This window comes from Episyrphus balteatus, chromosome 4 (genome assembly GCF_945859705.1).
Source record: "Episyrphus balteatus chromosome 4, idEpiBalt1.1, whole genome shotgun sequence".
Classification (NCBI taxonomy): domain Eukaryota; kingdom Metazoa; phylum Arthropoda; class Insecta; order Diptera; family Syrphidae; genus Episyrphus; species Episyrphus balteatus.
The window spans coordinates 13,669,265-13,695,536 of record NC_079137.1 but is presented as its reverse complement, the minus strand read 5'-3'; the positions used below and the strand labels follow the sequence as shown (position 1 = coordinate 13,695,536).

Sequence of the window (26,272 nt, the reverse complement as noted above, 5' to 3'; positions counted from 1 at the left end):
CTATAAATTGATTTGTTTGTTACGAAACGAATACGTTTTCAGATTGATTTTTATTTGCTATAGTATAGAAAAAGAGGGGTAAATCTGCCGAAAAATCAGATCCAAAAAATTGATCTCAGATCAAAAAATAAATCAATTTTTTTTAGCCAAACGATGGCAAAAATTGTCACAATCAGTTTTTTGATGATGATGATTTGATTTTGATTTTTGTAGCAAACGAAAATCCCATTAGCTTAAGTAGGTATTCCCCAAAAGTTGTCTTTCTAATTTCAGAACTTTAAATAACAAATTCACAGGTGTAATTACATAAAAGTTTTTGCAACCTACCTACGTAAATTATGATTATTTTTAATTTTCCTAACTTCCTAGTTTCCGCTTCAAGAATTATTTTAATTCTCTGCAAAAGAAGAGTAGGTACCTATTTTATTTGTGGATATTTTTGTTTTACATTCTGTATATGTCAAACTTGGCTATTGGATACATAGTGGCAAATGTCAATAACCTAACAATGGTGTTGTTGTTTTTTTGTAAGTGATTAAAAAAACATCAATTTATTCAATCAAAACCAACAATTAAACAAATAAAAATATCAAAACGATGTACAGTGACGAGCAAAAGTGGTCAAATGTTTTGCCTTTTTTGAGAAAGTTGTTTAAACTTAGTGTTCTTTACATGAATTAAATCGTTTTTATTTTATTATTTTTCTATATTATGCCAGCATTTGTTTTCCTGATTAAAATTTTAAAAAGTGCTTCATTGTCCAAAAATGGAGAGTATCATATTGGTATTTGGACTTGACCAATTCTGCTCGTTTTGGAAAAAGGCTTTTGTTTCAATATAATGAGTGTACTAGAATTAATTTTTACCATTTTTAACCACTTTTAACAATGCCTCGAGATAGGATCTATCAATCTGTGAAGAAATAATTTTAAAATTCGGTCGTATTTCAGCTTAATGGAAAGCTCAAAGCTCATCGCTTTTAGACTTGTGTTTTTTTACTGCGCTTACAATTTCTTCAAAATTGTCAAATATTGCTTCGGAAATCAGAAATTTCAGACAGTTGCGTAGTCAGCACAAGGCCCTGACCCATTTTGGCTGAAAATCTGTTGAAATTTTTGAAGAAATTGTAAGCGCAGTAAAAAAAAAACAAGTCTAAAAGCGATGAGCTTTGAGCTTTCCATTAAGCTGAAATACGACCGAATTTTAAAATTATTTCTTCACAGATTGATAGATCCTATCTCGAGGCATTGTTTAAAGTGGTTAAAAGTGGTAAAAATTAATTCTAGTACACTCAATATATTGAAACAAAAGCCTTTTTCAAAAACGAGCAGAATTGGTCAAGTCCAAATACCAATATGATACTCTTTTTGGACAATGAAGCACTTTTTAAAATTTTAATCAGGAAAATTAATGGTGGCATAATATAGAAAAATAATAAAACAAAAAAGATTTAATTTATGTAAAGAACACTAAGTTTTAAACAACTTTTTCAAAAAAGGCAAAACATTTGACCACTTTTGCTCGTCACTGTATGTAGGTAGGTAACTAGGTACCTAGGTACCGCTTGCAATATTTTTTTTTTATAGATACCTTTTAATTGCGTTTAATTTAACTGGTAGACCAGAATGTGTGTCTGTGGCTTGTGTCTTGTGTCGCTGTCAAAGTTAAAAAGTATGAAATTAGTATATTGGTGCCAGAATACGTAGCTGTGGCTGTGGCAAGGAAATTCGCTGTGGTACAAGTCGAGTCGACTTTTACTTCAAGCTACAAGCGCAATGACTTTTGACGTTTCTAATGTGGTTGCTCAGTTAATATTATTTTTTTTCAAGGCAATTGACATTTTAGTGCGCCACATAATTCTGTTCATCTTTTCTACATTTTGAGCGATTTTATTTGACATCTTGTACCACGGCGTTTTTCTTTGCCACAAGCGAATTTCCATTCTGTTCAGCCAGTAAACGTTAACTTAATGTGTTTTTCTGTTTATGTTGAATCGGGCTTTTTTGGTAACTTCCTTCTATATGCAAATAAAAATCTTTTTTTCATACTTTTTCCCTACGTTTCGTCGTAATTTCTCGACTTCTTCAGGGGTATTTTATTAAATCTGTTAAAAATATTATATTGAAAACTTTTTACACTATTACAAAAATTGTTTGAACATATCTACATGAAAATATTATTTTGTTACATTTACTAATTGACAGATGATTAATAATTAAAAACTTTTGAATTTTCTAAAATAAAAATATAAATTATTGAAATTTAATAAATAAAAGTTAAAATAAAAAATAAAAACATAAATCACAGCACTTTAGAAAAACTAAGGGCCAATTTATTGAGCCTCCATTAAATTTTGATATTTATCGCTTTAGTTAACGGCCTTTTTAAACTATTGACGCCTTTAAGTATACATCATTAAAAATTCATTTAATTCACTCTTCTTTAGTTAAAGTCCTTACTTTTAATGGAAACTTTAAATTTAAAACTCTGTTAAAAAAATATCCTAGGGTTTTTTTTTTCTTTTTAAATAATCTGTCAAAAGCTTCAATTTTGTCAAATCAAATAGATTTGAATTTGAAGAAAAACCATAAAAACTATGGCCCGTAAGTATTTTGCAGCTGATAACGCCAGGCGAAAATGCTCGAGAACCTTTTGTACAATTGAAGCTATGAGAAGAAGAAGGAGTTAAGTGAAATTTTAAATTTTTTCCAGCGGTGTCAAATAACAACTTAAATTTAGGTGTTATCGGCATTCATCTAGCGTCATTAGTTTAGAAGTAAGCTTTAGATCTCTTCTTCTCATGGCTTTAATTGCAATGTTTTGAGATGCTTATATTATGCAGCATCTCAAGGCTGATTAGTTTTGAAGTGGAGAATATAATCTAGTAGATCTAGTACTATCTGTGCGAAGTAGACAAGAAATGCATTAATTCCTTTGAATTTTGTGTCTATTAAAAATCTTAAATGAAGTGTTGTATCTACCCATAGATAACAATGATAGAATTTTTGGCGAGCCGCAGTCATTTTATATAATGTACCTATTACTTATTTATGGTACAAATGCATACCTATGTGTATACCTTCAAAAAAATTCTAGTCTGGACTTTTATTCATAATTGTGATGTTTTTTTTTTAATATTTCTTTAGCTCATTTGACATTTTTCAAATAAAATAATAATCAAACAATAAATGAAATGACATTTGACACTAAACCTTCATTTACTCTAAAAATCCCTCTAAAAGGTCGAATTTGGTGTTTTAACTAAAACGACTTTTAAATTTAATGCTCAATTTGTTAATTATGCCAAACTTAAAAAAAAATCCTTAAAAGAGACTGAATTAAACGAAATTGGTTTTTAATTTTAAAATTCCCTTTTTTAATGGCGATTTAAGTTTAATGGAGAGTCAATAAATTGGGCCTAAATGAAAAACAATTTGAATTTAAATTTGAATTAGGTATAACAGAAAATTACATTGCTCTTAACATGGATTTATTTATAACAACTTTCCAAAATAACGATACAATTACTTGAAAAGAACTAAGATAAGACTACAAACTTAACCAAAACAATTCACAAATTTGGCTTAATACCTAAGTACCTATACCTGGAGAAGTAGGTGTGTTATATAATTCTAAATTATCTATGTAAAACCTAGATACCTACATAATTTACCTACTTAGTTATGTTCTTAATACCCTTCTCATACCTACAACATAGTTTTTCCAACCCATCCTTGACCTATGCCAATCCCTGGACTTACAATTATGTCACCATTTATCATAAAAAAAAGGTGTTTTTTTTTTTCCACTGCTCATTTAAATGCCTTTTTCTATTCATCGTTAGTCGTTAGTGTTGCTAAAAGTACCTATACCTATTTTCTATACACATCTTTCAATTTTTTTTTTTTGAAAATGTGTTTTCTCCATCATCATTTTATACACTTTCCATTTGTGTTGTTTTTTTTGTTTTGCTTACTTTTTCCCCACAAGCCAGCAGCAGTGCCACAGCCCCAAAAACCGCCTGATGAGATGATAGAGCTATGCTATTCAAATAAAAAATAAATAATTATATGGCTTTTCACTCACATGAGTGCTCCGACTGTGGATGACGTAGCCGGGCAGAAGCGAAGCGGCACGAGGATGATATTTAATTACTCAAGTATCGGTGTTTTTTTTCTTTTTTTTGTCTTAAAATCACTCAAAATAATCATCTTCTTTTCCACTCATTTCATGTTTTTGTTTATTAACTCAAAATCAAACAGAAACACACACTGCAGCATGTTTCATATTCCGACGCATTCCTAAAGGAGAAAAAAACCAACTCAACGACCCTCTATTTTACCATCATCATCATCATCCACCATCGCAAAATAATAATAATAATAAATAAAAACAACAAGACAAACAGCCATCAAAGAAGCCAGCTGAATAAAAAAAAATCTTCATTCTCCTTGTCCCTTTGCCCAAAATCTAAACTGCTGCCTACAAGTCTTTTTTCTTCCATGCCAACCAGTCTTCTAATATCTAATTGTGTATGCAAGCTAGGTTGTTTTCTTGATTTATAGTTCTTTCTTTTCTTTCTTTTTTTGCTTTTCTATTTCTTTACTTAATATATTTTCTTTTATTTCACGCTCGCTTTCGATACAAGCAAAAAAAGAAGAACAAAATGAAATTCTTATTTCGGCACCAGAAATAAATTTCATTATTGTTTTTTTTTTTTTTCTGTTTCTTAAACAGCCGGCGGATCAATGAACACTGATACCGAAAATGGCTATGAGACATATACGAAGCCAATGGCAAAACTTCATCCGTCCCATCATCAACCATCATTTAAGCGGCGTGCATGGTGCTCTTGTGGAGTCATCGTCGACTCGACACAGTCGTTTGCCATAGTCGCCGAAGCTGATTCGGATTTCGTTGTCATCCGAAAAAAAGCAACAATAGCAAATTAGAATAGAACTTTTTTCGATGATGACGGAACACTTGAGCTTGCTGACTGAGCCCCGGCGACTGACAATGGCTTTAGTTGTGAATGCAAACAGAAACCATCTCATCGAGATCGAGACTAATTAATTGCAATTCCCTCCAATTAAGGCGAACCAATTTAAATTCAATAAAAATGAAGAAAAAAATGCATTTAATTTTTTCGTTTGTTCGTTTTTTATGTAAGTGTCGCCAAATGCGAGGGAGGAGAAAATTAATATAAAATGTACATGAATAAAAAATATAGTCCCTTGCCCAAGTGAATCCTTATGACTATTATTATGACACAAAAAAACAACAACAAACTTACCGTTTCCAAATGGGTTATTATAACTGTTTCCTATTTTCACTGTGCTTCTCTTCCGCCTTGTGTATCTTTGCCCAGAGTTGGTTCTTTTTTTTTTTTCTATTTCAAGTTAAAACTCGAACCACAAACGCATAATACAACAACAACAATGTGGTACATAAAAATAGAGTTAACCCAAAGTGAATAGAGAGAGACTCTAGGCTGAAGCTGGTGGTGGTACTTGCACTGGCAAATAATAGAAGTCGCAGTCCCAGCAGCTCCCATCTAAGCAAGTTCCTTCTTCTTGTCGTTGTTGTTGTCGTCGTCTATTGGCATGTTTTGCAGTCGAAGCAATCGCCACAGAGCATAACGGAACCTGTGTTCTTTGCCTCACACAACAATTGTTGTACTATTATTAATGATTTTTTTTTTTCAATTCTCTTTTTTCTATAATAGCCACACTTTTAGAGACGAAATTCGAAAATAGAAAAAAATAATAAAAAACTTAATGCGAATTTCTTTCTTTTATTTCTCTTTTCCTTCGTCTAATTTGAACATACAAATCTAATTAATTGGTAGAGAATAGATTTTGTGTTGTTGTTAAATTAATTAAATTAAATTTCACTGCACTGTTGTTGTTTATATTGATTTCTTTGGTTTTGTTTTATTGTTATTGCAATTCGAGTTAAGAGTAGAGAGAAGAGTGGGTAGTTTTATGTTTTAATTAATTAAAAAAAGAAGTAAGTTGTTTTTTTTTTGTTTCATCTCCTTGTTACATCGCGAATATGTATTTAAAATAAACAATACTCATCTTTCCGCAACACAACGACGAACTAGCCACAAAAACCAAAGCAATCACATCATTCTCAAAGTTGAGTTTCATATTTCATCCAATATTCTCTGTTCCAGTTGAGAAAAATATATAAATTATCCGCCGATGCCGAGAACGGTAGAAAAATAGAAATTGGATGGAAGATGGAATGGAACAATGGACAAGAAGAATAGTTATTTTTTTTTAATGAAGAAAGAAGGAGATGGAAGAGCCTTGGATATGAGAGAGAAAAAAAGAAAAAGAGAAAAAGCAAATCATGCGGAACGTAACGAAATGAAATGAAGGTAGAAACAAAATTAGATAAGAGAACGGGAAGGAGAATATAATTAGACCAAAATGAGAATGAAGAAAAGAGTAAGAAAATATGTTCCGAAAAAATAACGAGTTTGCTTGGGGTGCGTTTGGATATATATCCAATTTTATCCGAATGCAATGGATACAAATTTGAAGTAAAAAGGGAATTTCCTGAATCCCTCAAAGTCAAATGAGACAGCCCAAACTGTGATGAACTTGACCGATACTTAGTCAGCTATTACATGAAGCCTCAAGAGGCTTGACTCTTTTTTCGAATTTTCTTTTCATAATCATTCTGTGAGGCGCGTACTATTACACGATGCCTCTTGAGTCAAAGACTCAAATTTGACATTTCTCTTTTGATTTAAGTATTGTTGTTGTTGTATTCCACCAAGAAGCAAAAAGAATGAAAGGGAATGTTGAAAAAAGAAAGAGTGGAAAAAGAAACGTCAAAAAAGAGTCTCAGAATTTTGGCCCACGACTCTCCGGTTGGATAATTTTTTGTTTGATCTTCTATCTCTTTTGCACTCATTAGTTTTGAAAAGAGGCGCGCCTCTTGAGGCTTCATGTAATAGCTGACTTACTATAAAGCTAATTAAACAACAGTTTTTAAATCTATTTTTCTTGGAATTTATTAAAATCATGCATATTAACGTGTTTATTCAATGTTATAGCCTGTTTTCACTACAGCCCAAATGCGTTAGTTTCGCAAGTACGCAGATCGGGAAAAAAACAAATTTTATCTCTACAATTTTAATCTCTACAAAACATTTCTTAATCCTGCGCAAAATTTTGAAGTTGGAGAAATTACCTAGGGAAAACTACCCAATTATTTTGGCACCTTAAGCCTAGTACGCTGCTGATGCGAAACGAAAAATTTTCAAGTCTCCAAAGTCGACAACGAAAATGCTAACGAAAAAATATTATCGAGTATTCTGTCAAAGTCAAAATAAAAAAATTCAAAATTAATTTAAATTCAAGAAAAATCAATAGAAAATAATTTTTAAATCAAGAAATAAATTAATTAAAAGTGAAAAACCGTCAACTCTGCTCTTTGAGTCAAGAAAAATGCACAAAACAGTAAAAAGTATGTAAGTGACAAATGAGTGAAAACTCTCCAATTTTTCGCTAGAGCTGCGGTACTGAAAAACGAAAAGCAAAACGAAATTTTACGTTCAAGATTTCGTTAACGAAATGTTGTATGGAATATTTCTTTTCGCTTAAGCCTAGTACGCAGATCGCGCTAAAATTTATCTTTCATACAAATTTCCTCCAAAGATAAATTTTAGCGAGGATTTTTAGCCAGGTAGTACGCAGTTCACGCGCTAAATTTGAATTCTCATCTACTACTTTTGCAAAAAGTCTCCACTCAATTTAGCTCGCGAAATAATGCTCAGCGCATTTTTTCACAGATAAATTTTGACTTTTTTTGTGGTTGTTGTTGTTGCTGCAAGGAATAAGAGGCAAAAAAAACCTTGGAATATATAAAAGAAGACGAATAAAACAAAATAAAAGCGTAAAAAAGGTATTGCAGGTAAAAAAAATATGTAATGTTATATTGAATGTAAGCTGGTATAAGTAAATGAAACTGTGATTCAGCCGTTATTTTTAAATTTAAATTTATCTTGGCTTTTAGCGAACGCGTGTAGAGATAAAAATTATCGAGATAAAATTCAGTTTAGCGCAGCTCCGTACTGGGCTTTAAGCTGCGTACTAGGCTTTAAGGCTAAAAAAAAACTTATTTTCTGATGTTTTTTTCTTAATTTCAAATAAATTTGGAAATTTTTTATTTTGAATATGAAAAAATACACGCATGATATTTTTTCGTTGGAGAATTGTGTCGCTTTCAGCTTCGTACTAAGCTTTAGAAGAAGACATGACGTGTCGTCCCGGAAAATTGTTTTGTTCCATACGTACGCCATTGGCACTTTTTCAAGAAAAACGCAATTAATGGTTTGCGTACTTGAAACTCCGAAACTGTGCGACAGGATTTTTTTTTTTATTTTTTTAAATTAAAGTTTGTCTTCAAGGCTTCAAGGCTTGGCCACACCGGAGGGTATGCGGTAGAGGTACGGGTAGCGGTAACGATATTTGTATGAAAAAAATTCCACATCTGAACGTTGATATGTCAGTTTGGAATTTTTTTCATACAAGTACGGTTACCTCTACCCGTACCGCTACCGCATACCCTCTGGTGTGGCCAAGTCTTCACTACCACTTACGTTTCGGTGTGGTCAGGCCTTTATAGCGCTACTTGGACCGCAGATAGTTTCTCTTTCCACTTTTTCTTTTTTCAACATTCCCTTTCGTTTCTTTTTTTCTTTTTGGTGCAATACAACAACAACAATTTTTAAAAGAAATGTCAATTTTAAGTCCTTGACTCAAGAGGCGTCGTGTAATAGTACGTGCCTCACAGAATGATTATCAAAAGAAAATTAGAAAAAAAGAGTCAAGCCTTTTGAGGCTTCGTGTAATAGCTGACATATTCCTTTTTGTGATTGTTCTGTTTCTCTTGATAGACATCCGTAGCCCTACATCACACTTTTAGTTTGTAATACCATTTAAATTCAAAATAAATACATACAAAATACATACAAATGAAAAAAAAATTATAAGGGGTATTCACGATCTGGTGCAACAGGCCTAGTAAAAGTGTAAAATTTTATTTTTTTACAATAGATCGTGAACGCACCTCTTCTTATCTATAGTAAATATTGAATGGAATCCATGATATGATTTATATCAGCTTCACTCTCTTTTTTTACGGAGTTGTCTTTCCACCGATGCTTCTTCTTTTTTTTCAATTTTTTATAATTTCATTCTTTGTTGTGTTCGGGTTAATTTATTTTCACAAATTACAAAACAAAATAAAAAAGAATAAGAATAAAAAAGATAAATTGTTCATCATTGACGACACGCGACGGCGAGCTGCCATCTGTCAAAAAAATTTACACCATTGTATTTTTATTTTGCAATAGGGTTAGGGTATAGCAAAAGTGCAAGACCATTGTAAAATTTCAATCCATATATTTTTTTGTTGTAGTGTTGTAAGATTTTACACTTTTGCAATGATACAAGACCAGTTGCATCGGATCGTGAATACCCCTATAGAAGAATTAATATTTTTAGAAAAATTTGATTTGATTAGAATCACATTACCGCTCTAGTATACACACAGCCTAAAAATTTCCCCCAAAAACAAACGAATTCCCAACAAAACCACCGAGTAATCCTACACATCTCTACCAACTCACCGAGCATTCACCCACTTCTATATATCCATCTCCCTCTATCCCAAACAAAATAAAGCCTCCTCTCACACCGTTCTACCACACAAGTGCGTTGAAAAGAAACAAAATGTCTTTTTTTTTTTTAAATCAGATTCAGAATTCCCTCATCGAGGCGGACTCGCGAACTAAAAAAAAAAAAGAAAAAAAAATTCAACATTTTCCTCAATTTACAAACAATAAACTTTTTTTTTTAATCTCTACTTTTCTTCAATTTGCATAAGAAAAACAAAAAAAAAGTTCTATCAAAATATAAATATACAAAAAACAATTTCTTCTCAAAATATTTATTGCAAAGTCCGCGAAGTGCCGCAAATGAACGCCACCCATTTGCACGTAAATTAATAAAAAAAATTTTGTGGAAAAGAAAAGAAAGAAAGAAAAGCCTCTTTTTTTTCTTCCTATTCGATTTGATCCGGAGCGAGTGTTTCGTTTTTTTTTTTTTGTTTTGTCAAAAAGTTGAAAAAAAAAATATATTTTCGAAACACAAGAGGACAAAAATAAGAACCAACTGAAATCAACACAACTCCGACTCCCACCGCGGAGAGCCTCGATGTGGTATTATTATTTTGGTCACCGAGGCCATGGAGAGTATCTGCAGATTATGTTTTCAACCAGCAGCGGTACGAAAATACATTCAAAATCTACAATAGACAAAAAAATCAATCTTTAGTAAAATTTTTGCAAACTCTTTAAAGAAGACAAAAAGGCCGAAGCGAAGAAAATCCAAAATCGTCTTCGTCTTGAATGTTTATTTTATCGATTTTTCCAATCCAAAGCAAACTTAGGGCAGGGCAAAGTGCGGCGAGGCGCGCGGAGAAAGTGTGGCAGCGTAGCGCATAGAATTATTGTGTGCACCATCCATCCGTGAGCCCGCCCAGTCCCATCCAGCAAAGCAAAGCCACCAGGCGGCAATTTCAATTCACATTCTCTCCATCTTCATTGTTTTGCTTTGTTTTTTTTCCTCATTCTTTTTTTTTTTTTTCTTTCAGTCGTCATTTTTTTTTCTTCAAAAAAAGAGTGTTAGTTTGAAAAAAAATCATAAATTCAAAAAAATTATACTAAACAAATAAAAACGACGACACGAAAAAATAAAATAGAAAAAAAAGAGCGCGCCAAAGAAGTGTGCTGTGGACAACAAAATATTTAGTTAGAGCGACTCTTGTTTGTAGGGTGCATGCTAGTATGTTTTTAAGAATCCGGCTTACCGGTAAGCTAAAGCAGCGCCAAGTTTTTTTTTCTTAAATAATAATTATAATAATTGTTGTGCACAAGTTTCTCAAAATATATATACAAATATATTCATTGTACCTCTTACCTATACTACCTCTCTTTTGCATTGAAATAAATGTTTTTTTGGACTGAAGAATCCAGTAAGACCATTCCTATATATACCGCTTGTGCTTTCCTATCTTAACGTAATTTTGTGCGTAGATCAGTCTTTGGCTTGGGGTCAAATGTTTAATTTTAAAAAATTTGGTAGTTATAGAAACAGGTTTTTCGTTAAAAAATATCAAGTTAGTTAGTGGATCAGTATTTGGGTATGATAACACTGGTCAACAAGGTTTTTGCCACAAGAACCAAAATATACTTTTCTAGTAGTTTTTGGGGGTGCTAAATCCGAATCTGAAGACTGAAAAGTTTGATTGGCCTTCGTTTTTGAAATATTACCGTTAGAAAATGTCAAAAAACGTAATTTTGGCTGTTTTCGAGGTTATGTTTTTATGTGGAGTAATTCATTATGCATAAATTTGTAACGTTGCCTATAAGAGCTAGTTTTATTCTTTCAAAATGTTTAAATCTTTTCGATATCTCTTTTATTTCCCGAGATATTTAAAATTTAAGTAGCGGTCTTTGAATCAGAAACAACACTGGCCAACCAAATTAAACTTTTTTTGCCACAAGAACCAAAATATACTTTTCTAAAGGTTTTTGGGTTGCTGAACTCGAATCCACAATCAGAAAAATTCTATTAGCCTTGCGTTCTTGAAATATTACCGTTATAAAATGCAAAAAAAGGGTTTTTTTTATAACGGTTATATTTCAAGAACGGAGGCTAATAGAATTTTTCCGATTGCGGATTTGAGTTCAGCAACTCGAAAACCTTCAGAAAAGTATATTTTGGTTCTTGTGGCAAAAATTCTGTGACCAGTGACCTATACTTTGGATTAAGTTTAGTTTCTCTTTGGCTTATTAAATGAAACTTAAGATATCTCGAGCAATAAAAGAGATATCGGGAAAATTTAAACAGTTTTTGAAAGAAGAATATATGTTGTTATAATAACCGTTACAAATTTGTTTATAATGAATTACCCCACATAAAAACAATCTCGAAAACAGACAAAATGACGTTTTTTAGCATTTTATAACGGTAATATTTAAAAAACGGAGGCCAATCAAATTTTTCAGATTCGGATTCAGCACCCCAAAAACTACTAGAAAAGTATATTTTGGTTCTTGTGGCAAAAAAAAAAAAGTTAAATTTTGTTGACCCGTGTAATTGAGTTGCTTCATGCTCAGTGTTTAGCTGAGTAAACATTTTAGACGAGTAAACATTCTATGCTTTAAAACAACAAAATGGATTACTTAGCAATGTTTTGTTGTTGTTTCCCGTGTAAAATTTTACTGAGCTAAGTACTAAGTTACCAATAAAACACGGCTACTGTAAGCAACAACAAACAATTAATTTTATTTACATATTACAATGGTTTACAGCCACTATTTTTTTCTAACCTAATTTGACATCAGAGATTTAAAAATCACATTAAAAATATTACAATGGCCGGGTTCAACGCAACATCTGAACTTAAGTTCAGATTTTTTTTCACGTTGAACGCAAAAAATTATCTGAATTTCAAGTGATATAAACGAAGAATCTACTTTTTTTCTTTACTTGAATTGACTTTAAAAAAAGACCATTTTTTTTTTCTAGAATAATAAAAATATTTCAACTGATTGTAAAAACAGAGTTAGATATGTATTAATATATATTTTCAGTGAGATCACTTGAGTACATATTTGTAAAAATTATGTAGTTGGGTTCATAACATCCCTTTCTGCTATATGCTACCCACTTATGTATGTTTTATGTTGCTTTGGTACCCAAATTCATTAAGTTGTTATATTTCCTCATTTATTTTCATTATTCAATTTCTGCATATAAACATGCGGAAGAAGAACACAAAATTATATTAATTACATATGCATTGTAATATCATATCAACAAATAACAATAACACCGCAACAAATGTCCAAGCACAAAAGAAATACATATAAACAAATCCATTTATAACTTGTATTAAAATCACAAAGTTCAATTTTGGTGTGTAGCACATTTGGTAGGTTTACCAACTTCACCAACACAAACACACCCATCTGAATTTTCAGATAAAAAATTCCACCTGAAAATCATAACAAAATGTCAAAAAACGTAACTAAATGCCACCCAACTTTTTATGACATCTGACCAATCAGAGCCTCTGAAAATTCAGATCTTAAGTTCAGGTGGCCTGCGTTGTACCTACGCGGGGAATGTTTTCGAGATGTAATTTTTAAAATTTTTTGTCGTTGCAAATTTTGTATTGTGGCTATATTTTGAAATAACCAATCTGAACACAAAAATAGGCACCTAAAAGCTAAATAAATAATAACTTTTTTGGTTAACTTCAAAGAATCAAAACATTTATAAATAATAGCGCAAAATTTTAAACGATTTAGTAAATTGCTCAAGCCATTAATGGTGTTTTCGTTTGGTAAAAAAATCAATGTATTTTTTAATATAAATTTGTCAAAAAAAAAAAAAAAACAATTTTTGATCTGTTCAATTACAATTAAGTATTCGCAACAACAGTTTTTTTGACAGATTTACATACATAGATAAAAAAATATATTGATTTTTTTACCAAACGAAAACACCATAAGTAAGTTACTTAGTTAAAAGTCCGTATGCGTTTTGGCTTAGTAACTTTCTAAAATGGCTTTAGCAATTTACTTAATCGTTTAAAATTTTGCGCCATTGATTTTTTAAAAATTAAAAAAAAAAAATTAAAAATGTTTCGAATTCTTGTAGTTTTAAAATTTGTATGTGTAGTCTGATTCCTGGCAAAGAAAACAAAATATTATTCTTTCTTAATAATCTATGGATATGTTATAATGATATGTCCATTTTTTGAGTTTTTGTCTATAAATTGAAAAGCAAGCCGAATTTGTAAGTAAATTTTTGTATATAATTTTGTGTGTAGAATTGTTTTTATAATGACAAAAATGATCATATCTTTATAACAAATCCATAGATTTTTAAGAAAAATATCTTGTACCTGTTTGCCAGGAATGAGACTACACTTACACTTACAATATTTAAAACTAAAAGATTCGAAAGATTTCGAATATGTCTTTGAGTAAGAATACTTTTTCTTTTAAAAATCGATTTTTTTAAAATGCTTTGATTCAATGATCCAAAATACGTTATTCAAGTGTTTCTTGTTATTTATCTTGTTATTTAAGAAAATGCTCGATTTTTGTAAATAACAGGTGAAGATAGTTTATATAAAGCGAGGTTTTAGCTCAGAATTTCATGAACTGCAGAGCTTCTGTTACCAATATTTTTATTGTTAAGTATCTAGGATGTGAGCTCGTATTGTTTCTTTTTACCAATTTTGTACCCCTGTCCAGTAACTTTATCACTGGCGATACACATTTTTGAATTACATATTATAAAATTCAGCTTATTTCATGACTTACTTTACTTACTTAGGGTGACCAGCGCCGTAAGGCGGCTACAATCCGCTGTGGATTTAGGCCTCAACCAACAAGCTTCGCCAGCCAGCTCTATCTTTAGCTCGCTGCTTCCAGTTTCGCACGCAAAGTTGATTGAGGTCCCCTTCCACTTGGTTGCGCCACCTCAGACGAGGTCTTCCTCTACTGCGCCGTCCCTCTGGGTTGGACTCGAAAACTTTATTTCATAAAGCAGAATTAAATTAAGAATTTATGAATTTTGATTTTGAACAAAATTCCTTTTATTTTAATGCGATAAAATCCATTTTAAAGTCATTCAAAAATGTTTTTCGCCAGTTATAGAGTTACAGAACAGGGGCGCTGGACTATTTTTTTTTTGGAAAGGTAAAATAGGTACTAGTACATTGCATTTATGAAATTTCTAAAATTAGTATGGGTGACCTAGCAGCTTACACCACCTCAAATTTTGGGTATTATTTTGTGTTGATCGTAGAATAAAATTTTTAAGACAGTGAAGTAAATAAAATTTTCCTATATTTTATGTTGTAACAAATTATTCGATATTATCTTTCGAAAATTTTTATTTTTTTAAGTACCTTTTTTTTGAAATTTAATAAATCGTTTATAAATCGTTTAAAATTGTCATATAGGTCGTTTCAAATCAAAAGTCCCATGGAAAATTGAGCAAAAATAAAAAAAACTCATTCTCTTACTGGAAGGAAGCAGTTATGAGGCAGCTGAACTTTTTCTAAAATTACGATAAAATAATGAAGAACAGTTCTTGATATCAGTATTTTAATTAATTGATCCGTCTGTGAGATTCACTGGGTTAGCCTCAGAAAGCGGAGGCAAGTCTCCCGGGCTTGCATCACTCCATATCTGCGGACAATACAAAAAAACATACAATTATTTAATTATTTATCATTTGAAGGCAGTTGGGATAATTTTGCCGAAGATATTGTTATAGGACTAGGTGAAGATGGACCAGAAATGTCCAGTTTATATGATAGCAATTCATAACTTAAAATTGTATTCACATCTTTTCATTTGTATAATTGCGCAGTAAATATCTTATTTTTATTTCTCAATTATTTTGGAGTCGTCACCATAGAAATCATTAATAAACAAATTCAGATTTTTCGTTTGCTTATTTTTTTCTCTAGCATTTCTTTCATTCAAACAAGCATGATTTGTTGTTATTTTTGAGTTGATTTGTCGCAATGAGCAAATAAAATTGAGTTTTTTGTTTATTTGTTCTCAATTTTATTGGAAGGGAGAAAATAAACTCTGAGTCAGGACTTTTGATTTGAAACGACCTATACAAGTTTTTTTTCCTATTTTCCTATCTTGATAAATAAAAAATTTATGAATATTGGATAAAAGCTAAAATCCAAAATCCAAAATGACAGCCAAAAGATGAATTTCGCAAGTGTAAAAACCCAGGGTTTTGGTTTTCGGCCAATTTGGTTAGATTATAAATGCACTGGACTAAAAAAAAGAAAAAGTTAAACGACACCAATTAGTCTACTGGACTAAAAAAAGAAAAAATTAAACCACACCAATTAGTCAGGAATAGATTCCTTGCAGTTGATTGATGTCCGTATACTATATAGGAATGCTGTTCTATTTCCGAATGGTAGTTTTGAATGGAAATGGACCCTACTCCCTACATTACGGTACCTTTTCTGTTTCCGAAGAGTGACAAGCGGTTGGTCTATCTGTTTTCTTGAACTTAGTCTTTTTATAGGGTTTCCCGCCATTTTGGCCATCACGATGTATTGTAGATAACGGGCAATCAACCGCATTTGTTTCCAAATGTCGATAGGCGTTCCAAATGTCGATAGGCCAAACATTGCCAAATTAAATACCTTACCTTAAAATTTGTTACATATTTTTTTTTTGTTATTTACAACACTTTAAGATCAAATTCATCAAGCTCTAACAATCCTTAAAATATGCAATTGTTATGTGTCCTATTATTTACATATATTTTTCGAAGCATAGCATCAGTGATTGATCTACGCACAATCGGCTTGTTTTTAAATGTTGCTTGCCTTTCATTGTTCCTTGTTCAATATTGCAATTATCTTTTACTGATTGCTGTTCTTTTATTTTAGTTGTTTCAGGTTCCTGGCTATAATCTTCCAACTTGTGCCAAATGTTCGGAGCATTTGACCACTAACGGTCTTACCGGTATAACAGCTAACTTTTATCAAACAATAAGACAAGATTTACCAACTACAACTACTACAGTAGCAAATAATACAACCGCAACAACAAATGGTGGTGGCGGGACCACAATACAAGTTCAACAAATAACTCAACAACAACAACAACAGCAGCAACAACAACAGCAACAACAACAACAGCAAACATCTACAACAGCAGCGAGCACACCACCAGACGACGATGTAAGTTCCACAAGAGTAACCAGAGAGTAGCTAGAGAGTAGAATCCTAATGAGACTTTCATTCTCTCTGTTCAATTTAGATAAATAGCCAACAACTAAGTGGTTCTATGTCCAATCAAAACGGCGGCGTGAAAAAAACCGAAACAATGTCATTTGATTTGGAGAAGACCATTCAGACCATAGACGTATTTATTGCAATTTTTGTTATAATTTCCTTTTTTTTCTTTTGTTTTGTTGTTGTTGTCTTCTCAATTGAAAAATTCATATTTTCCAAAACAAAACTGTTATCTAACGGTATTTTTTCTGCTTGTTTTCTTTTTAATCAGGTCGATCTTCTTTTCAACGAAGAAGGAACATGCCCGCTTTGTTCGAAAACATTTTCAAGGAAATCATCTCTGCTAACTCATATTCGAAATCACTCGGCCGAGAGGAAATATGTTTGCACATTTTGTCATAAGGGTAAGTTGAACTAAAAAGTTGTTGATGTTTTTGGATTTGCTAAATAAAATTTGTTTTCTATTTTCTCTTTAACAGGCTTTACACAAGCCGCAAATTTGCGAAACCATGAGCGCATACATACAAATGATAGACCTTATGTCTGCATTGATTGTGGCAAGACATTTACACAGGTAAGAAAATAGGAGTTATAAGCTCCAAATCGGAGAGTCGAGTTCAAAACTGTTAATTTTCTCTACAAACTTTCTGATATTATATACATTTGAAAAGTAGTTCCAATAATTTTTAATAATTTCGAATTTTAAATATTTTCACAATATTGCATTTTTGAACTCGCAAACTCTACATTTTATATTTTGATTAAGAAAATAAACTCAAATAATAATATTTATACTTTGGCCAAATTGTTTATGTTATAGATAACTAATTTGAATAATCATCGCCGATTGCACACGGGTGAGCGGCCATTTGTATGTATTGAACCAGAATGCGGACGGTCTTTTGCGCAAGTAAGTATTTTTTTTTATCAATTTCTTCATATTGAAAACCTTAATTTTTGGTTTCATAGTCTATTAGATTATCATAATATTATAGAACAAAATAAAAAAAAAAATTAAGTTTAAGGTTATGCACAGAAGTGTTTGAGTAGCTGTAATATTAAGAGCACTCTACAGACTTTCTGCAGGGCGATAGTATTGCGGCTAGTTTTTTATATGCAACCCGATAAGAAGCAGAGCACAAAAGAGATCCACAAACTAGAGAAACATTGTATAATGTTTCCTATCTCATTTTCTTTCAAATCTTAAGTGTCGGGTCTCTTTTAACTATCGCTTTTTCGTTTCATAGAATTTTAAATGACAACGATGCTAAAGAAGTTTTCACTTCAGCTCTAACGATTTTCAAAAAAAAAATTCTTAAAAATATTTGTTATACAATAAGTTAAATGGCATACCAACCTTTGTTTGGTATCATAATTATTTACAAAACTGCAGAGTTATTTAACTTTAAATTCCAAAACCTCCACTAGGGACTCCAAGCTTTGTGAGTTTGAATATAAAGTTACAAGTCCTTTCCACACTAACGATAATTTAATGTTCGATCTGGTAAAAGTGGCGGTCTGTTAGTTCGTTTTGGGAAGCCGACAAAGTTATGAATACCAGAGTTATGCGCGACAGAGTTATGGGCGTCAAAGTTATGAAAAACCGAAGTTATGAAAGACCGAAGTTATGAAAAACCGAAGTTATGAAAAACCAGAGTTATGAACACTTAAGCTATGAAACGTGGTTTTTGAGTTGGGAACCATTGAGAGATAGCTTTTTTTTTATTATCTTGTTAATTAAATTAAGTCAATTTTTTAGAAAATTGCCTCTTCTGGCTAAACGGGTTGAATAGACACCTGTCTTGTCTCGACCCAACTTACACGCTCTAGCTTTTCCCGTATATCGTTTCTCGCAATGGTTGCCAACCCAAAAGCCTAGTTTCATAGCTTTAGTGTTCATAACTCTGGTGTTTCATAACTTCGGTCTTTTATATCTTCGGCTTTTCATAACTTTGACGCGCATAACTCTGTCGTGCATAACTCTGGTATTCATAACTCCGTTACCATTTCGTTCGTTTTATATATCTTTCCTTCCGGGTACAAAGGGGTTAAGTCAAAAAAATCGATTTTCGGATTTTTATTGGACTTTAGTCAGTTTTTTTTTCTCTTTCGTTTGGTCCTATCGCCATAGCTCTAGCATATCTCCTTCCGTTATAAATGTCTCGGTACAAAGGGCTTAAGTCAAAAATTTTTAAATTTGTGTGGTACTTAGGGCGTAAGTTGACTTAACTCCTTTGTTTTGGCATTAATTTTTAATATTAAATAAAAAAATTGATCCAAAGGCGTTAATACAAGAGGAAGACAGAAAATGAAAAGATATTTTTCTACAGTATTATATTAGTTCAAAAAGAATTCTCACATTTTGTAATTAATCACATTGATATTTCCAACTTTTTTTTATAAATTAAACTTTGTTATCAAGGTAAACAAACATAGATTTTTCTTGACTCAACACCTTTGGACCAAGTTTATTTTTGAATACTAAATGGCTCTAAAGTGTTAAGTAACAATTTTTTTTTAAGAACGGTCATTTTCTGGTCAACAGCATATGGATATTAAAAAAGATCTTATAGATGATAGTTCTGCATCATTCTTTTTTCAAAATAATAATATTCTGATTTACAAACGAAAATTGAAACTTCAATCTCATTTTCATCAAAATTACCGGTGCCAAAGATATATTAGCGCAAAATTTTAAATGATTTAGTAAATTGTTAAACCCATTTAGTTCAAAAGTTCAAAATAGTCTGCGTTTTAGTTTAGCGGCTTACTAAAATGGCTTTAGCAATTTACTTAATCGTTTAAAATTTTGCGCCATTATATTTTTTAACTAGCTAAAAACGAAATAATAAACATGTAATGCTGTTTTATTTCAGGTCACAAATCTCAACAATCACATGAAGACCCATCACAAAGTACAGCAATATTGCTGCAATCAATGTTCGAAGAAATTTACCCAAGTGACGTCACTTAATCAGCACCTTCAAGCTCATGCCGGAATTACAGGCTATTATTGCCCCCGATGTCCGGAGAAAACTTTCAAACAGCAATCACAACTCCATACGCACATGAAATCGCATGGTCTCGCCTTCCCGTATGAGTGTAACAAGTGCGATGAAAAATTCTTGCAACAAGCACACCTCGACCAACACAACAAAATGCATGACGAATTCAAATTCAAATGTGACATGTGTCCGAGCTCCTTCAATCAAGAAGTGTTGCTAAAGAAGCATGTTCAGCGACACATCGAAGGAAGGTAAGTGGCCTGTCTTCTTGCTATGTTATTTACTTTTGTTTTTGTTCGTTTTGTTTGTTCTTGTGTGCTTCTTCTTCATTTCTATCCTATCTATCTCGAAGCCTGTATCACTTTGTATATATGTATATTTCTGTCATTTACAAAAAAAAAAAAAAAGCGAATTGTGTAAAAAATTGTTTGAAACATAATTTTTGCAATGTACTCTACTTTGAAAGGTACATTACATGTCCGGTAGCTAATTGTAACCAAGCATTCGCCGTTAAACAACACTTATCGAAACATCTTCTTACTCGCCATTCTCACAGTGAACTGCCGCCGCCTAAGCGCTCTAAAAAGCAGCACCATTCGATCCATCAGTCAGTACAAATGATTGGGCAGCCACTGTCGATACAACACCAGAATCCCGGGCAGCGCAGCCGTATTTATAACCACAACTCAAACATAGAATAGTTTAATGCATAATTGTTTTGTTCATTTGCAGGTGGTCGTCCTCCGAAAAAGAAGAATCAACAACAGCAACAATTAAATCATTCAAATGTTCAAACAATTAAGATCGAATTGCCAGCTCAGTTGCAGGATCATGTTGGAGGTGGTGGCGGTGCAACAATACAATTTAATCATATGCAACCACAACAACAACAACATCAAGTAACTGTTGGGGGCAGTCAAGTCAAAGTTCGTTATTTACAAAATAAATAACAAACCAAACAAAAAATCATTACAAATTAAAATTCCAATATACAGACAACAGTCGGGCAACAGGCAGCTTTGATCAACAATAACACAAATGGTAATGCTCGACACCAACAAGAACAAGACCAACACGAGACACAAGTTGATAGCGGCGAAGATCTTAAATGCCAAGATTGCGGTGTATTATTTACAAATGAAAACGAACTGAGGGAGCATATATTCTACAAGCATCCCGAAAGGAGATTCATGCAGGTACTATTACAAAATGGACACACTTCGTCCGATGCTAAGAATTTGCTTATATTCAAATATCAATAGCTGGACATGAATAAAAAAAAAAGAGAGAGAAAGAGAGAGAGAGAAAAAGTATTTCCTTGCTTAAATCAGTTCTTAATCTAAATAGTTCTTCAGCATGTGAAATTCATCTTCCTCACTATTCTTCCTTAGAAATAATCATATACACCTCAGAGTTAGAGCAATAATCTTAAATATAGGGATAACATTAACAATTTTTTAATGAGTGCTATTTTGAAAGTTTTTTTTTATTTCTTTGTATAATCAAATTGTTGGATTAAAAAAAAAAACCTTTCCAGATATTGCGAATAAAGTGCTTATGCATGTTTCAATAGCTTATGGAGCATAATTGCTATTAATAATCACACCTCATCTTTCTCAGTTTTCTACATACATATTTCCATTTTTGAAAAGTGTTGCAAAACTTTCTGATAACTTTTTCTATTTGAAGTGGTTCATTTCGGTCATGCGTTTTTTAAAAAGTTAACAAGACGATTCGTATATTTGCTTCTTTTTTTGGTAATAACCGTTATACGTGATCGGTCCTTCTATGGGTTGCTTAGTAATTTTTCACACAACACATTTGTTTAAATTTTATATTAAAACGTTCGTTATACCCGTGACATACTGCTTGTATCTATACGATTTTACCGCCAATATTTCAGTGAATAGCATGTTAATACCAAATCTAATGCCACCATAAATACTTTAGTATCCAATACCATCCTGATACCATACGATAATATTTGGTCAAATTCCCTATAATGAGTATTAAAAACGCAAACAATGTTATTGGTACTAGCTGTTTTCGCAGGTATTACTCAATTGAAACGCAATTTTGTTCCCTCATATCAATAAATCAGTTATGTATCAATTTTGGAGCTATTGGCGCCTATTTCTGCAATAAAAGGGCATTTTAACATGCAACATTTCAGTAAGGTCCTAAATAGGTTGGTACCAAATTTGACTTTTTTCCTGTTTATTCAAAAATCATTCAGTGCGTACATTATTATGTTGCCAGATTCATAATATATTTTGAAACTCGAAAGTCTTGAGAAATAGTTTCATTGCGTTTCATAACATTCGTAATGTCGTTTTTATAGAATTATGTTCGCTAAACAATTTAATTACCGTTTTGAAAGCTACGGAAAATTTTGTTCGTATTTTAAAATATTATCTCAAATCATTGCAACTATTCCCTCACTATAGCAAGCAGCTTACACTCCAAAATTAATTTGTGTGTCAGAATTATATTCGTCATAGCCAACAAAAATTATAAATAAATTCATTACGCTTTCGATAAGGATTTCTGTTTCAAATAAAATGAAAACATACTAAAAATCATACAAAATCAAAAAAGGCCTGAATTAAAGGCCACATTCAACGTTCTTTCGGACCTCGAAAATTGTTAGCCTTAGAAATAAAAATAAAATAGGTCGACGTGTTGATTTGGTTTTCCCGGAATACTCATGCAGTCGAATACTACCTTTCCAAAGGTTTTGTTTCTTTTAAAAAATTATGAAAATCTCCTGAGGAATGCATTATTTTTAATCTAAAATTAGAAAAAAAAAATTCTATATTTCTTACTAATGGCCAGAATCGGGAGCCATCGTCTGCGGTATTACTGTCAATTTGTGTGGAATCCAACGCGCGCACAGCTTTTGCTGGTACTACTGATGCTAACTCATGCTCAATTTTGTGATATCATAACGATCTTCTTCAATCAGATTTCACACAGCTTACATGTTTTTCCCATAATAGCTCTTTTGGGCTAATTTCACTTGGCTAGTTTTTGAGTGAAGTCCCCCCAGTTTGAACAGTAAAATGCATACACTCCAGTCTTCGATGGTGTTTTTTCGTCAAATCCATTTTTCGATAAACCGACTCTGAAATCGTAATAACGAAACCACGGAAATTTTAGCGAGATAATTCCATTTTTTCGATGATTTGAATTTTTTAATTCATAAAAAAAAATTATATTAAAAAAAATGTCAAACGTTTCAACTACTTTCCTCAAAATTTGTAATGTTTGTTGGTTTTTTTTTTGTTATTTTCGCTTTTATATGCAAATACAAATTAATTTCTGAGTGCTGAAACAACTGTTGGGCCCTTAGACTGATGTGTTCCAAAAACAAATACCACTCGATTTTCATAATTATCTCGATTGAGTTTCCATATTAAATCGAAAATGTTTTACTCTCTTCGTCAAAATTCATACAAAAAAAGGCAGACAGAAGACTGGTTGCTAAGATAACTGTGCGTTTTGAGTTTTTAGAAAATACGTAAGAGCATTAAAACATCAGAGAATCCTTTCTCTGTTGAACATGAAATAAAATTTATCTGGTTCATGTACCAGATAACTTTGAATTACAAACACAAAGGGGGTTCACGTATTCGCTGCATATTTATGTTACACTGTAACGGCTTGCTACGTAATTAAAAACAAATGTTTCCTCATGCATACCTGTAATTAAGTATTCCGAAAATCAAAATCATTCTTGTTCTTGTGGTCAGTTAGGGGCAGATGTTGTTGGCAGAACTTTTGTTTTCCCATTTTGTTGACTTGACTTTTGTTCTGCTATAAAAAATTCTCTTATCAATTCTCAATTAACACATAACACACACAAAACACACACATAACAATTAAAAGCATCTCACAGTTCAAAGTTGTACACAAAATTTCGTGCAAAGTTGTAAAAAAAAAAATAAATGCAATCATTTTGTAATGCATTCTAACTTCCAATTGATTGCAATCTTTTTTAATCAAATCTTATTAATTTGTTGTTTTCTTTAAATCATTGTTTGTTCTTCTTTTCTTTCTTACTATATTTTCTTTTAAATAAATTTATTTTAATTCAAAACATGCAATTTCTAAAAAAGAATGCAATCCTTTGATCCGCTTAATGAACGGTGAATGCAATTGAATATAAATTTATAATTTATAAGGAATGCATTTCAAAAAGATTACATTCTCATACAACACTGCTATATCTTGCATTCTTTCTCATCTAACTATTACCTTAAAATATATACTTAAAATAAAAAAAAAAATTATTATATAAAAAAGTCAGTGCAATTATTATAAAAAAACAACAACAACTACAAAAAAAAATCCCAATAAAAATTTATGTACATATACAAATATATATATATATTCATGTATATATTTCAGGCTATTTTAGAAGAGAACAGATATCTAATGAGAATGCAACCCCAACAAACTTACCTATGCAATCTGTGCTGCAATGTATTTAAAAGTCATTTAGCCTTAGTACGTCATACAGCCAAGTTTCACGGACAACTAATTGTAAATTCTTCTAAATCTGAATATTAATTAATTTTTTTTGTGTGTGATTTTTTTTTTTTAATTTTTCAAAAGTAATTAATTATTTTTTTTAAATTTGATTTTATATTGCTCTAAATATAAGTTTTAAGAAAAAAATGTTAAATATATTTTTTTTTTTGCACAAGAAAAAAATGTTCGAACAACATTAAAATAAAAATAAAAAACAATTATACAAAAAATAGATAACTTCAGTTTAAAACTGATTAACCGATTTTTGAACAAAAACAAATAAATAGTAATAATAAAATAAAAAAAATATTGAAAAGATAACCGGGATAAATGTTTGTTTGATAATGATATCCCAACAAGAGCAAAAAGATGTACCTTTTATATGTTGTTCTTGATGATTGTTTATTTATACTTACTTGTACTTGTATATTTTCAAAAAACAAAAAAACAAAAAAATATTATATTACAGCCTTACAGTTGAGGTTGTAGCCGAAACATATAAAAGTAATACATATACTATGAAATACTGAAAACAAATAAATTAAACACATTTTAAATATTAATGAAAATGTGTGTTTTAAGGAACATTATTTTTTATTTGCAATCATTTTAAAGAATATTTGTTCTCTTATTGGATTTCGAAAATTCTTTTATTACACTTACTTAGCCATAGCTCAAAATTTTATAAAGAAGCGTTGAGAATGAGAAGGGGTTAAGTAAGTTATTTCGAGTTTTGAGTAATAGTCGTTTGAAGTTTTTGGTTTATGGCTTTTTGTATGCAAATGAGAGAGCTTCAGAAAAATCATCTAAGGCTAACTTCTAAACTTAAGACTAATTGAATGCGGATGAAAACAAAATTTAAATTGTCTTATGACCCCTATATTCGCTGGAAAAAATAAAAATTTTCGAAAATGTCACTTAACCCCTTCTCATTCTCAACGCTTCAAATGTTGAATCAATTCAATGACAGTCTAAAACTTATTTATAGTATATAAGGCTTGGATCCTTTTCTTTCTCTCTTTTTATTTCTTTGGCTATTCATTTTGTTTTAGTTTGCCGGGCAAATTGCATGAAAATGCTTCAGGTCTTACGTATGTAGGTATACATTCACTTAAGTAATAATTTATTATTACAAACTCGACCATTAAAATTTATAATTTCTTAAATAATATTCTACTGAGTTGAGGTCTCTCTAAATTTGGATACATCATCCAAGTCGGGTCTTCTACTGAGTTAGTTCCTCCGGGTTCCAGATCGACTTCCGCCTTCTATTCATGACATTTTAAATAGGTTTTTGGTTCTATTTTCTATCATCTGTTTAAAAAAAAATCACGTTGAATTACCCACAAATATTTCTCAAATAGTTTTTCTAAAATTAAATTCAAGATCATTTCCCTAACATCCATTTTATTTTAATTCACTTCTTTGAAATTTAAACGTTATGCGTTATGTATGTGGCCAGTCACATGGGATTATGTGTAATCGAGTGCGAGTGCACATGCCGTTTTGACATAGTTTGGCCTTAAGTTTTTCTTGCTTTTCAATCCTTTCTACAATCGTGTACAGTTTCAATACTTGGGATATTTTGGAGGAAATTTAACGAGCAGAAGTCGAATTTTTTTGAATTTAAGTTCTAAGTTTGTCGGAAGTTTTGTCATTCGGAACAGATATCTCGACACAAATTTTTCGAATAAATCACCGGAATGTATACTTAAATAAGGATGATTTACTAGCCGACATGTACGTTGTTTTATAACAGACACTTCGATTCAAAAATTGTACAGATTCAACCATTAATTGCATATGAAATTTGTTTTGAACTAAGAAGCTTTATTTACCACATTTCACTCAGG

The 26,272-nt window shown here is 31.5% G+C and overlaps 1 protein-coding gene across 3 annotated transcripts; it reads left to right on the top strand.

Annotated features, from left to right (window-relative positions):
* Nucleotides 1–9,771: 9,771 nt before the first annotated feature.
* On the top strand, nucleotides 9,772–25,004 carry LOC129918686 (zinc finger protein 883). Of its 3 annotated transcripts, none has more exons than XM_055999378.1 (11): nucleotides 9,772–10,305; nucleotides 16,534–16,827; nucleotides 16,907–17,011; nucleotides 17,153–17,285; nucleotides 17,361–17,455; nucleotides 17,702–17,791; nucleotides 19,758–20,137; nucleotides 20,353–20,555; nucleotides 20,619–20,812; nucleotides 20,882–21,082; nucleotides 24,297–25,004. In XM_055999378.1, exons 1-11 carry the CDS (start codon nucleotides 10,267–10,269, stop codon nucleotides 24,456–24,458), a joined length of 1,896 nt encoding a protein of 631 aa, XP_055855353.1. In that variant the 5' UTR covers nucleotides 9,772–10,266; the 3' UTR covers nucleotides 24,459–25,004. The 3 variants fall into 3 exon arrangements, with proteins under 3 accessions (XP_055855353.1, XP_055855354.1, XP_055855355.1); XM_055999379.1 differs by having other exon boundaries at nucleotides 9,773–10,305; nucleotides 20,443–20,555; XM_055999380.1 differs by lacking the exon at nucleotides 16,907–17,011 and having other exon boundaries at nucleotides 9,773–10,305.
* The last annotated feature ends 1,268 nt before the right edge of the window (nucleotides 25,005–26,272 follow it).